Source organism: Myotis brandtii, unplaced genomic scaffold, assembly GCF_000412655.1.
Source record: "Myotis brandtii unplaced genomic scaffold, ASM41265v1 scaffold550, whole genome shotgun sequence".
Taxonomy (NCBI): domain Eukaryota; kingdom Metazoa; phylum Chordata; class Mammalia; order Chiroptera; family Vespertilionidae; genus Myotis; species Myotis brandtii.
Window position 1 is genome coordinate 3,056,542 of NW_005370043.1, and position 13,528 is coordinate 3,070,069.

General features: G+C 42.5%; 1 protein-coding gene and 1 pseudogene across 2 annotated transcripts; both read right to left on the reverse strand.

Moving 5' to 3' along the window:
* Positions 1–192: 192 nt before the first annotated feature.
* BORCS7 (BLOC-1 related complex subunit 7) lies at positions 193–13,156 on the reverse strand. 2 transcript variants are annotated; one of them, XR_314270.2, is made up of 6 exons: positions 12,886–13,156; positions 6,868–6,930; positions 6,729–6,772; positions 5,752–5,772; positions 5,130–5,244; positions 193–597 (listed from the first exon to the last, which is right to left on the reverse strand). XR_314270.2 is itself a non-coding variant. In XM_005878229.2 (5 exons), the coding sequence occupies exons 1-5, from the start codon at positions 13,021–13,023 to the stop codon at positions 5,193–5,195; spliced, it is 318 nt and encodes a 105-aa protein (XP_005878291.1). In that variant the 5' UTR covers positions 13,024–13,156; the 3' UTR covers positions 4,376–5,192. The 2 variants fall into 2 exon arrangements, 1 of the variants encoding a protein (XP_005878291.1); XM_005878229.2 differs by lacking the exon at positions 193–597 and having other exon boundaries at positions 4,376–5,244.
* LOC102256336 lies at positions 1,879–3,370 on the reverse strand (annotated as a pseudogene).
* Positions 13,157–13,528: the final 372 nt, after the last annotated feature.

Genomic DNA, 13,528 nt, shown 5'->3' on the forward strand with positions numbered 1-13,528 from the left:
TTATAAGAGTTTATTTGAGCCAAGTTTTTGAGGACATGCCCAGAAGCAAGATCTCAATGGACTGGGAAAATGCTCTTGAGAATGACAGTTCAAAAACAAACGTTTTTATTGATTTTAGAAAAAGAGGAAGAGAGAGGGAAAGAGAAACACTGATGTGAAACACTGATGTGAAACATCAATTGGCTGCCTCCTGCATGCCCACTACTGGGGATCGAGCCTGCAACCCCGGGCATACATCCTAATCAGGAATCAAACCGGAGACCTTTTGGGGCATGGGACAAGTTCAACCAACTGAGCCACACTGACCAGGGGAGAATAGCAGTTTTGAGTTTCCTCTATGAATTTAGAATCAAAGATGAGAACATAAGGAAGGTACCTGAAATCCATTGGTGGTAGATTAAGGAGGCAGGAGAAAGCAAAGTGAGGAAATCACTAGAATAGATAAAAAGCAAAATGGAGAAACACACACTGCCTTGACATTGGTGGGCACAGGATACTTAATAATGAACATTTACAGTAGATATAGAGATGGAATGCAGGAAACGTGGTATCGATGAGGGGTTCTGTCGCCTCCTGCTCTGGTGCCTGCAGTTGTGTCTTTAAGAAAAGAAAATTACTCTGACATTTAAAGGTATGTTATCCTAGATACACAAGAACAGTGGACAGGACTCACCTAAGGCAAAGACTGATCTTTGCTAAGGACGCTGTAGGCCTGGGACATGACTACCTCCTATGGCATCCCAGTTGGGAATGTTTGATCAAACCACCCTGTGTGGTTTCTTTCAGTCTCTGCCATGTGCCTCCCCCTCCCATCACCCCAAAAACAGCTATAGATCTGTTCTCCCTCCTTTTCCAGAATATCATAGAGATGAAATCAATACAATATATAGCAGTTCTCAGTCAATTTTGAATTTTATTTAGGAAAGCAACTTCTGCTCAGTTCATTTTTAACCTCTAGTAATTTTTTTTATCAATTCACTGTGTCTATTGGATATTATTTCATCTTACAGAGAGTTGTATATCTTATTTCCTTTTGCGGGTTGTAACAAGCATATCTGTTCATTAGAGTAGTAAGGAGATACAGGGTTTCAAGTGAAGGAATATATAAATGCAAAATATACTAAATAATACTCATTAATCTCATCTGCTAATAATCTTCCCTGATGTCAGTTAGTTGTTATTAAGTATTAATAGAAAGGTGCTGTACCTTTCTTTTATTTTTTTGTATCTTTAACAAATTAAACCCATGGAAAAAATCCTGTTTAAAGTTAGAATATTTCCAACTATGAAGTATGTGGGGAAAAAATGAGTGTTTTTATAGGTATCAGGGTGGTTTTTTTGGCAATCACATTATGATGGTTAAAATGGTATCTTTATTATCTTGAATGGACAGATTAGTGGGAGGTTAAGGAAAGGGCTCTATCATTTCCACTTGTTCACTTTATTATATTATCTCCAACTTGTGGTTATTCACCAGAATCATTTGATAAACCTTAAATCCACTTAACCACACACAGATAAACTCAAATTGAGTTATTCCCAGTGTTCCCTCAAGTACCTAATGTACAGGGCTGATTTGGGGCCACATTGCTTATGACCATCATTCATTCTAATTGGTCAGTGCCTCAGCCACAGTGTTTTGTTGTTGTTTAACATATTTTTAATATGTAGGTCAGTCTGCTCCGTAGACCAAATTAGAGATCTCATATTAAGCCATATTTTTTTCTTATTATTTATTTATTTATTTATATTGATTTCAAAGAGGAAGGGACAGGGAGAGATAAAAACATCAATGATGAGAGGGAATCATTGATCGGCTGCCTCCTGCACACCCCACACTGGGGATTGAGCCTGCAACCTGGGCATGTGCCCTGACCAGGAATCAAACCAGCAACCCTTCAGTGCACAGGACAATGCCCAACCAACTGAGCCACACCAGCCAGGACTGATCTCTGAACTTTTTATTGGCCTCCCGCCCCCCCACAAGGTGTGCCCCACTTCTGCTGCCCGTAACTTTGGTGTCATTGACCTCAGACACCACTTTTCCGTCCACAATCCTGTGGGGATGGTCTTTTGGATGGATTGTATGGAGGGGCTGTTGTCCTGGGCATCACCAAGACGGAAGTCCTCCCCTTCTTGCAGCAGGTGGGGCAGGTGGTGATCTCAGACTCCAGTTTTACCCTGATGTTCAGCAGGGCCTCATACTCCTGAGCCTGGCACTGCTCCTCTGCCCAGATCTGGGCCAGCTCTGCCTCCAGGGGCAGCAGGATCTGGTTGAGCTGTTTTGTCTTCGTGACATAGTGCATCTCCACCTCCCTCAGGCTGTTCTCCCAGCTGGCCTTCAGATTCCTCATTCAGTCCAGGTCGAGCTCCAAGGACTGGACCTACGTCTCAGCTCTGCATCATCCCAGCAGCTCCTATCTCAGTAGTCTGCAAGGTGACCACTGTGGTGCTCTCCTCAGTCTGCTAGGATCAGTACTTGTCTAGCTCCTCTCGGTTCTTCCGAGCCAGCTCTTCATACTGGGCCTGGGTGTCCACTAGGATCTTCTGAGGTCCTGAGATTTGGGGCCATCCAACTCCATGGTCAACCCAGAGTTGGCAGTCTGATTCTGTAGACCATTTACTTCCTCCTTGTGGTTCTTCTTGAAGAGCAGCTCCTCCTTGAGAGCCCCCTCTGTCTCCAGTGACCTTTCAGAGACCACTGATGTCACTCTCCACAGACTGGCACATGGCCAGCTCTGTCTCATACTTGACTCTGAAGTCAGCAGCAGCAAGACAGGCACTGTCAATCTGTAGAATGGTGGAGGCATTTTCCACAGAACTTGTGAAGATCTGAGCCCTCAGGTCCTCGAGGATTTTGAAATAATGCCCCCAGCCCCTGACCTGGGGTGGCTTCTTCCCTAGGTGTTCCTGGATTTTGCTCTCCAGGAACACCCAGTGAAGGCTGATTATCAGCCTCCAGATTTCTCTCCCTCTCCAGGTAGGAGGCCAGGTTACTTAGGCATGGCATAGTCTCCTTCTCACTCTAGATAGCCCCCTATGCCCACCAGACCTCTGGCTATCACTGCAGCCAAGCCCCTGGACCCTCAGCTACCCCACATACTGGTAGAGTGGGACATAGAGGTCCGGGAGCCTGAGCCCCTACATAAATGCTGGCCATGCTGTTGGCTGGTCGAGCTGGTTGGTGGCTGGGGGATTACATGGAGCCCAGGGTCCCGTGGTTTGTGGGAAAGCTAGAGCTCATGTTGTTCAGGGAGGAAGGCGAGAAGCCAAGACTCAGGTTCAAGCAACCAATGTTTTACTCTTTTTTTTTCTCACCTGAGGATACTTTTCCATTGATTTTTTTTTTTTTTTTTTTTTTAGTGACAGTGGAGGGAAGGGAGGAAGGGGGGAGAGTGAGAAACATGGATATGAGAGAGTCACATCGATTAGTTGCCTCCCACACTTGACCCTAACAGGGTTGGAAAACCTGCAACCAAAGTACACGTCCTTAATTGGGAATTGAACCCACGACTCTTCCGTCCATAGGCTGATGCTCTAACCATTGACCTAAACCAGCCAGGACATGTTTTACTCTTAATATGGCATTTGCTGTAAGTTTGCAACCCTTCTTTTTAAGTTATATTGAGTTTGTTTACATTTAATAATTGCAATAAATGCATAAGTGGATTTCTTCACACCTCACTTGTGTTTTGGGGGGTTTTTGGTGTAAAATATCACCCGAGGATATTTTTCCATTGATTTTTTAGGAGAGTGGAAGAGAGAGGGAACGAGAGAGAGAAATATCTATGTGAGAGAAACATCAACTGGTTGCCTCCTGCATGAGCCAGACTAGGGCCCGGGCCAGGAAGGAATCTGCAACCAAGGTACGTGCCCTTGACCAGAATCAAACCCGGGACCCTTTGGTCTCCAGGCTGATGCTCTCTCCACTGAGCCAAACCAGCTAGGGCTGTTTTTTTTTGTTGTTGTTTTTTTTTTTAACCATAGTTAACATGAACATGTAAAATGAGGGATAAATGCAGTCTGATATGATTAGTCAATTTGATATTTGATGATACATAATATGAATTAAATTGAACTTTTTTTTTCTTCCAGTAAAAACTTCATTTTTAAGATATGTTTTAATTGATATTTTTTTAAGAGAGAGAGGAAGGAAGAGGGAGAGAGACATCAATGAAACATTGATCAGCTGCCTCCTGCACACCCCTTACTGGGGGTTGAGCCTGCAACTCGGGCATGTGCGCTGACCAGGAATTGAACTGGACATTTTGGTGCATTAGATGACACTCAACCATCTGAGCCACATTGGCCAGGGCAAAACTTCATTTTCTTATGTCAGCTTTCTCCCAATCCATTAATAAATTAAGAACTGAACTGGAACAAGAGAGAGGTCCCATTTTAAATTCAAACAAAGTAAAGACATTCAGACTTAACTATAGACAATGGTAATGCCATTTAACAAGATTAATTCAATGTATATGTAACTATCTACAAACATAAAGTTTTCCCCATGGCACAGCCCTACACTGCAATCATAATAATTCAACTGCTTTCGCATTTGGCAATATCATACAAATGAATTTGCTGATTACTAGCAATATTACAAAATGAACCCAGGGCCACATAATCAAGAGTCACAACAACAAAGAAACGAGGAATGCAGGTCAAGGCAGGATTTTGCAGCTGGCTAGATATGATGCAATTTGCCTGATTATCATTTAGGTATTTGCTGTAATGAATAAAGTAAGTATCTCCCAAGTTACTAGAAAAAAGGTATTACCTATCACCATTCTGTGACCAGAAAATTAAAATGTTTCCTGAATTTATAATTCAAAGAAAAAATTCTTTCAGAAGAACCATTCTCTATGTGCACAATAGAAGCTCTATTTAAGAATCACATTTAGACAATATGACATTAAAGTTCTATGGGAAAAACTAAGACAGCTTTTAATTTTGCTTTCATATCAAACTAATAGAGCACTTAAAAATTCAAGAAGAGTGTGGCTTAGTCTGATTCAAGAAGTGCTTTCAAAATTCAACCACCTAGCTTCTTTTCAGGAGAAACTGTACATCATCACAAATATTTTCTAACTTAACTTTTGGAGAAGGAAATGGAAAATCAAACCCACAGCACAATGGTTGTGGTAGATATTTCCTCCTCAGCATCAGGCAAAGCCTTCTTATAAACCATTCTATTTCAACAGATGATTCAGCTGGTCCTGTAGATCCGATGACTGCTCAACACTAGAAATTAGAGAAAAAGTTTATGTAGAATGAGCAATAAAGACATCTCTGCAAATTATTTGTACTTTAACACATAAGTACTGTTGAAGCTAAATCAACATGTACATTGGTCTTCTAGGGTCCCAGAAGTTTTTAAACAATGAAGAAAAGGTTTGTAGAGCCAATTAGTAGTGTAAACAATATTGCAAGGGACAGATTTAGTCCACTAAAAAAAAAAGGCTGTTTAATGATGTTAGCACATTTACTCTACTTAATGATTATCACCAATGTAAAAAGTTTTCTTAAGGTTGGTCTCTACACCCTGTAACTCTTAGAAAGCCTTTCCTAGTAGTGCATGCCTTTGAAATATACTGTATTCTTTACATCCCAAATGAGCTATGCCAGAGTGTCTATCAATTTAAGGGCATCTGTCTACCAGAGTTATGCACTAATCCTAGGCCCTGCAGTATAATTCCCTATAGCCTACTTCAGTTGGCTACCCACTCCCCTATCTGTGGGGTTACTTACTTCTTCTGAATAGCTTCTTGCCTAAATCAGAAAAGGAAGGAGGAAAACAAACATAAGAAAACTCAGTGGACTAGTAGAAGTTATTTACAGCCAGATATATACAGGCAGAACACATTTCCAACTTATGTCACATTCTATATTTCTGTCCATTCCATCCTAAGTTTGTGCTCATGAATCTGTTCACTACCAGAGTGCAGAGCTGCTGAAAAGATAGATTCTAAACCTAAGGAGGTAACAATATCCCATCACAGAGTGTAGGATGTAGTTTCACAAACTACATGCATGACTCAAATTTGGTTTTCAGAGTATGTAGAGTCAAATGGTCACATAGCTGATATGTACACACCCAACGAATGAACATCTAGTTATTTAAATATCAAGTTAAATTCCCAACCATACATTTCCAGAAGGTGCCTAAGTATAATATCAACAACATAAAATATAAAACAAAATTAAATAAGATGAAAAGCTAATTAAATCATAACATTATCCAAAGTTATAATGGAGAAGATGTCTTTACATTCCAAAATCTCCTGGATGATTTACACGTAGCTAGGGCTGCGCTACCTGTGGGGAGTGTAGGATACAGGTCAGTTACACTTGACTCCCCACTGAAGGAGCAGACTCCCCAGGAGAAAGCTCGAGCACAGACAATCAACAAATACTAATTAAAGTGCCTACTGGGTGCCAAGCACTGTGCTAGCATGGTCCTGGCATGGGCCCTGCCATTATAGGGTTTACAGTCCCTTCCTCTCAGAAGCTCTCAAATTAACACAGAAAGGTTCACAAAAGGTGGTCCCTGCTCCTGATCTCACCCCTCACCCCGACTTCTGCAATCTTTTCCAGAAGGAACTCATCCTTGACCAGCCCCACCAGTATTCCCAACTCCTGCTTCCATAGGAAAAACAGCTGAAGCACCAACACAGCAAGAAGCGGCCAAATTTGTAGCAAGTAGTCAGCAGAGAGGGCATACTCACTGGTATTGAAGATGTGTAGTTATTATTGCCATTTTCCTTAAACTCTGCATTAAAAAAAGAGAAATAGAACATCACACTTCCTTGTAGCCACACAAACTATGTATATAAAACCCAATTCATAAAAGAAATGGTTTCTTACATCTTCTGAGTGCAAGATGGCATCTTCCTGTAGTACCATGTTCCGAGCTGCCTGACCTAGCAGCTGGAAGACAAAAATAAAATGGTAATATTCAAAATGTCCAAACTTTCTGTAACCTCTCTGCAGCTGTTATGCCTCTGCCCTCTCTTCTCCCACCCTCTCCTATACAACTACCAACACTCTAAATGTAATGGAGGACAATGTTCCATTTGTTCATGTTAAAAATCCATTCCTTTGTCACTGTGGCAGCTCTGGCATGGGCTCAACACCTGTTCCAAAGGCCACTTCCTGAGAAATGCAGTGCTCCGTAACTGCCGAGTTCTCTGCATAGCTTATTAGTCTAGTGCTGCGAGGAGAAGTCTGCAAAATAAAAAAGCAACCTTTGGTTCCACAAGCCCATTGAAAAGCTAACTTCTGATTTTTTAAAGGCAAATTTGAGATTTGAGGTGGTTTGAGAGGAGCGAGGGGCAGGGGTTAGGGTAGGACTGAAGGCTAGAAGGAATGCAGCTGCTTAGAAGTGGAATAAGAGCCCCAGAGAGGGAGGGAAAGGCTTGGGAAGAAGCTCAGGATTGAAAGTGGGAAACCTCGAGGTGAAGGATAGCAAGATGGGGGTAGGGAAGAAAAAAGAGAGGAGAAATGTGGAGGCAGATTTTAATGAGTTCACTGATGGCTGGGCCCTGAGCTCTGATTCAGTGGGGTGGTCTGTGGTCAAAGAGATGGGACTCAACACTGAGAGGCAAGAAGAGATCAACAGAGGTTTCTGGCCTACTGTCGCACCCTGATCCTGGCAGACGCTGTCGGCCTTGTAAAGGGAGCTACTGTTATGTGTGTCCCCCAACCTTCCTAGTTCCTTTGGGTCAGAGTGATTACGGTAGGAAGGGGACCCATGACTTCAAATCAACCAGCAACACGAGCACTGCTACAGCCACCAGGTTCCTTCCCTCATGGTAACTTCTATTTATTGTCGTTTTTACATTTTAAAATTAATAAACCTTTACATACTTCTAACGTCAAAACAATAAAATAAGACCTTCTATTCTATAGTCTCTCATCTTACTTGAAAGGTAACCTACAATATGCCCTCTTCCATACCCTGCTATTTTCACTTGACAACAAACATTTAGCTGAATCTGCAGCATTTTCATTCAATCTCTTGCTTTAAGGGCTGCACAGCACTCCACTGTACATGTCCCGTAGGAGTATTCAAAGTCCCATAAGAGTATGTGGACTTTGGGACTGTTTCCAGTTTTTTGCTATTATGAGTGCTACAAAAAAAGTACCTTAAATATCTTTGCTCCTTTTTGCCAGCCTATCTTTGGGACAGACTCATAAAGTCATGATTGTAACAGCTAGATCAGAGGGTTTTAATTTTGCTCCATATTGCCAAGTTCCTCTTCCATTAGTTATGCCATTTTGAATTCCCACTTTACAATGTCTGAGAGTGCCTGTTCCCTCCTGTGGCCACTTTTAAGTAGCAAACTCCAAACTCCTATAGATGGGGGATGTGACTGACAAACTGATGGCAGAAAAAGGGGTTCTAATGGACTCTTCATTCATTCATTCATTCATTCATTCAATGAATATGTGACAAGTTCCTATGATATGCCAATAAGAGACATAGTCACTGTCCTAATGGGGCTCACAGGAGGGGGTTACAGAGAGGACACCAGCATTTCAATACCTGCCCTGAGTGCTGAGGGAAAGCACTGGATGCCTTGAGAACATGGTCCTGGGGGGGGGCAGGAGGGGTATGTCTAATCCATTACAGGGGCAGGTGTTCAGGGAGCGGTTCTTAAAAGAGATATCTTCTAAGCTGAGACTTAAAGGTTGGGGTTTAGAATTCCTCATCAGTGTACCAGTAATTTTACAGAAAAGTGGCATGATCAGATTTACCATTTTATAGGTGTGGTAAGTAGAATGGACTAGAGAGGGACTGAAGGCAGAGAGATTGGTTAGGAGAACACTGCAGTATTCTAAGCCAGCAACCAGAGTGGCCGGAACCACAGACGTGGCAGTAAATAAAAAAGGGGCCCTGGCCAGTTTTGTTCAGTGGTTAGTGTGTCAGCCCGTAAGGGTTGCATTTTGATCCCCGGCTCTGGTGGGGGAGCATTCGGCAACCAATCGATGTCTCTCTCTTTCTCTCTCCCTCTCTCCTCCCCTCACCCTCTTCCACTCTCTCTGAAAAAGCAATAGAAAAAAAATATCCTCTGGTGAGGATTGACAACAAAAGAAAGGGGGGGGGTGGAAAGGGGTTGAGAGACTTTTAGAAGATAGACTTGGTGTGATTGCCTGGAATGCTGTTGTAATGCAGGGCCAAGGTTGTTCCTTTGATGACAGATGTATTTGGTGGCATTGTACATCATTTTCTTACATAAACCGACCACACACATAGTGTATGATCTAAGGTTTTCAGTTTGGGTTTCTTTTGAGTACTGAGTCTTTTTAGATTTCTAGGGTTTTCACCCCAGGCCTTTACCACTGTCTTGCTTATAATGAACTCAACAGCAGCTTGTCTTAGTACTCATCTTCAACAAGTATTTCTGACTTTCAACTTAGTTTTCATAGCAATAGCAACCCTCTTTTTCTTTTTGTACTCACAGTTCATTGTTTTCCATATTATCCCATTAAATAATGTCATTTCAATAACAAGCTAAGCGCTTTACACAGGTTTAGGGAAAAAACAAAAAGGACCCCCACTAAGCACACGATTCACCTGGAGCAGCACATCAGTCACAGCATTCACTGTGCTGTGGACACACGCTGGTGTTTCTCCCTCACTTCGTGCCAGCCATAGTGGCCTCCATGCATTTATTGTGCACATGCCCATCTCAAGGTTTCGCACCTGCTACTTCCTTGGAGCTCTCTGCCTCCATTTTGCCCACATGACTTGCTCCCTCACTTCATTCTAGTGCAGTGGTTCTCAACCTTCCTAATGCCGTGACCCTTTAATACAGTTCCTCATGTTGTGGTGACCCCCAACCATAAAATTATTTTCGTTGCTACTTCATAACTGTAATTTTGCTACTGTTGTGAATCGTAATGTAAATATCTGATATGCAGGATGTATTTTCATTGTTACAAATTGAACATAATTAAAGCATAGTGATTAATCACAAAAACAATATGTAATTATATACGTGTTTTCCGATGGTCTTAGGCGACCCCTGTGAAAGGGTTGTTCGATCCCCAAAGGGGTCGCGACCCACAGGTTGAGAACCGCTGTTCTAGTGTCTGCTCAAATGTCACATTCTCAGAGAGCCCTTTCCTGGTCAATCTATTTCGGTAAACCCTTTCGTCACTCTCTAGTCCCAGCTTTATTTTTCTTCACAGCATTTATAACCACCTGACTCTTGTATGTGTGTCATGTGTTTGTCTCCTCACCAAAATGTTAGTTTCCTAAGTACAGGGTCTTTGTTTTGTCTCCTGACACACAGCAAATACTCAATAGGTGTTTATTAAATGAATGCTGTGGAAGGAATGTTTTACATATGGAAATTGTCAGTTCAAACAAAATATCTATGTGGAATCTGCTGAAGAGAGAAGCAGTGCTCTGTGGGGTTGAGAAGGAGTGAAAACAGTAAGACACCCCAATAACCTCATAGTCTACTAAAGAAAATGGTAAGGTATGTAAGCAACTATAGAAGAAGGAAATACAGTATGTGGTAAGTATCATGTAAGAGATTCAGTAAAAAGATGAAGTTCATGTGCGTTCCCGCTCCAGGGAGCTCGGGGGCACCTTTCCCTTCCCCCTCCTCTTCCCTCTCAGGTGTGCATCTCCTAACTCTAAGGAACCCCACAGGCTTGTAACTTGGGAGCAGTGGGCAGCGGCAGCGCTCGTACCAGGCTGACCCCTGACCCTGTCTCCAAGGCCCCCTTTTCTCAGATTTCCCAGTGAGCCAAAGCAGCCCCACCCAGGCTCTCCTGTTGCTTCTTCTATCCTTAGCCCTTTCTTGTTTCACTGTTCCCAGCTTTAATAAATGTACTCTCAAAATAATAAAAATTTTAAAAAAAGAAAATACTGACTTCACCAGCTGATTGCTCAACAGAAAGTTTGCAGGCCAGAGACTGGCCCAAAATACTCAAAGTGAGGAAAAGCGAAGACCTAGAACTCATGGTCCAGTCTCTTTCGGTTAGGCTCACCAATAAGGAGGGACCAGTCCTAATGTAAGTGATATCCACAGGTCACTCACTCCCTAATTTTATTTCATTAATAGCTTTCCTCTTTAACTTCAACTAACCCTTGTGTAAAGGGTAGCAAAATCATCTGCTTAGAATTTGCTATTCTTGCATTCCCCTAGGTCCGAGCCGCAGTTTGCCGACCACTGCCCTAGGAGATACATATTGAACAATCAAGTGTCAAATTAGCAAACAGAAATGAGTATAAATCAGTAACCTGGGTGATCATCAGTCACTAACCAAATGCTAGGATCACCATCCATCGCAGTCTGTTTTCATAACAATAGAACACATTAACTTTAAAAGTGTCAACCTCCTTGTGTTGTTCAAACAAGCCAGAGTGAAAATAAGCCCTCTATTGTGTTGAGGAAGCTTTCAAAATGAAATTGGAAGTTCTACAGAAGCTTGTGCACTTGGACATCTTGACATATAAATATAACTCTAAATATGAAATATGGTTAATAGAAAATACCAGTATTTATAGAGGGGGGAGGTGATCCTATATAGGTTTTACTTTTTTTGGTCTTTTAATTCAAAAATGTATGAAACATAGAAATTTTTAAAAATTCTACAGGATTAGCACTAAGAAGCAAAAATGTTCTGTTAAGAATGGAAAGAATTTTGAAAGGAGGAAACAGATTAAAAGATACTCAGACACCTGCAAGTTATAAAAACCTAAATGTAACTGCTAAATTTTATAGTTCATCAAGAACATTTAAAAGAGATAAAGGTCTTGCCCAACTGGTGTGGCTCGGTGTTTGAGCATCAACCTATGAACCAAGAAGTCATGGTTCGTGTCCAGGCACATTTAAAAAAAAAGAGAGAGAGAGATAAAGGTCTTAATACTATAGAGTATTGTCTCTCTGATCTCTCCATTCTTTGTAAATGTCAATTAATGTAAATAATATAATAAATACTAAGTCTTTTGACAAAATAGAATATCCAGGAAAATGAGCATTTTTCAGTAGCAAATATAGTTCAGCAATGGAAATGTTTTAACTGAATGAAAGAATCAATCCTAACATGTGTGTGTATGTCCTTTTTTGGGGTTTGGAACTAGACTCATCAGTGGTTAATTTTCCATTAGTTGGTGTAGAAATCTGATTTCTCCATATACCTGTCAGTGAAGATGAAGATTATTTCTCAAAAAGAATCCATATTTCCAGTATTTCTTTTAATAAAGTATGCTACTGTTAAATATTTTAAAATTATAAAAATGTTAACCATAAAAAAGGAAATATGACAAAAAACTTTTTTAAAAGGAAAAGTAAATAAATAAATAAATAAATAATAAAAGAAACAGAAACCCAAGAATGTGCCCAGTAAGACAAATAAAAAAAGAATAAATCCATAGACAAGTGATGCACAAAAGATGGAAGACATCTGGGATGTTGAAGGCAAAACCATGCGGAATTTGGGGGCCGGAAGAGACAGAGACAACCCGGAGAAATAAATGAGGAACTGGTTAGGATTACTATTCCCCTCCTCCCCGCCCCCTGTCGTCCTGCGACCACCGCCGCTTTTTAAAACCCAGATTCCCATCCTCTCGTTCCTTTCCCCTCCGAGACCGCTGGTCCTCCCAGCACTACACTTCCCAGAATGCAACACCTGCCCTCCGCGGACGAGCTCTACTCGGCGCCACAACCCACAGCCCACTATTCCCAAGATGCAACGCGACCCCCTGTCCACCGCCTGGAAAGCCCGCAGTCCCGGCGGCCCGAGGCCCGGGGAGTGTGCCGCGGCTCACCTCGGAGCTCCGCGCCCACAGCCCACTATTCCCAAGATGCAACGCGACCCCCTGTCCCGGGGGCCCGAGGCCCCGGGGAGTGTGCCGCGGCTCACCTCGGAGCTCCGCGAGCCCTTCAGCACCTGCTTGGTGAGGGCGATGACGTCGGTACCGCAGGTGTTCACCTTCTCCGTGAGAAGCCCCTTCACGGACTGACCGAACCGCGCCTGCGAGTCTGGCGCCCCGGTCGCCATCCCCTCACCGCAGCTAGTGAACGCCTCCGCGGGGCGATGGCGAGTCGCCGGGGCCAAAAGAGCCGCAAAGCGGAAGGAAAGGAGGAGGCAAGGAAGGGACGCATTGTGCCTAGCAGAGGTTCAACTTGGCTAATTTTACATTCATTTAAAATGCTCAGTTGATACCCGAAAGAAGACAGGTCCCGAGCAAACATCTCTGGAGGAAATGGAGGACAATTTCAGTAAATTCGTGGTGTAAAGTCAGAAGACCATTTGTGTGGCTGCAAATTGTGCAACCTCTGCGTCGTGTGTTCCTCATCAGTAAAATAAAAATAATGTTAAAATCTCCAGAGGGTTACGAGAGTAAATTAAGGTCATTCAGTTCCACTTTAACAGCACGGTGTTTGTATTTGTGAGCGAAATACAAACGCTGTGCTGGGCTGAGGATAGAGAAAGAACCGGGACACACACAGCCCTTGTCTCCAAGGCGCTCCCAGGCTGATGAGGCCTGTAAACAGGAACAGCC

Bases quoted from the DNA above. Each gene is read 5' to 3' on its own strand.
- BORCS7 (XM_005878229.2), bottom strand. From the start codon at position 13,023: ATGGCGACCGGGGCGCCAGACTCGCAGGCGCGGTTCGGTCAGTCCGTG. The intron at 6,931-12,885 runs GTGAGCCGCGGC...TTTGTCTTCCAG, and splicing joins AGGGCTCGCGGAGCTCCGAG to CTGCTAGGTCAGGCAGCTCG. The intron at 5,245-5,751 runs GTAAGTAACCCC...TCTAATTTCTAG, and splicing joins CAAGAAGCTATTCAGAAGAA to TGTTGAGCAGTCATCGGATC.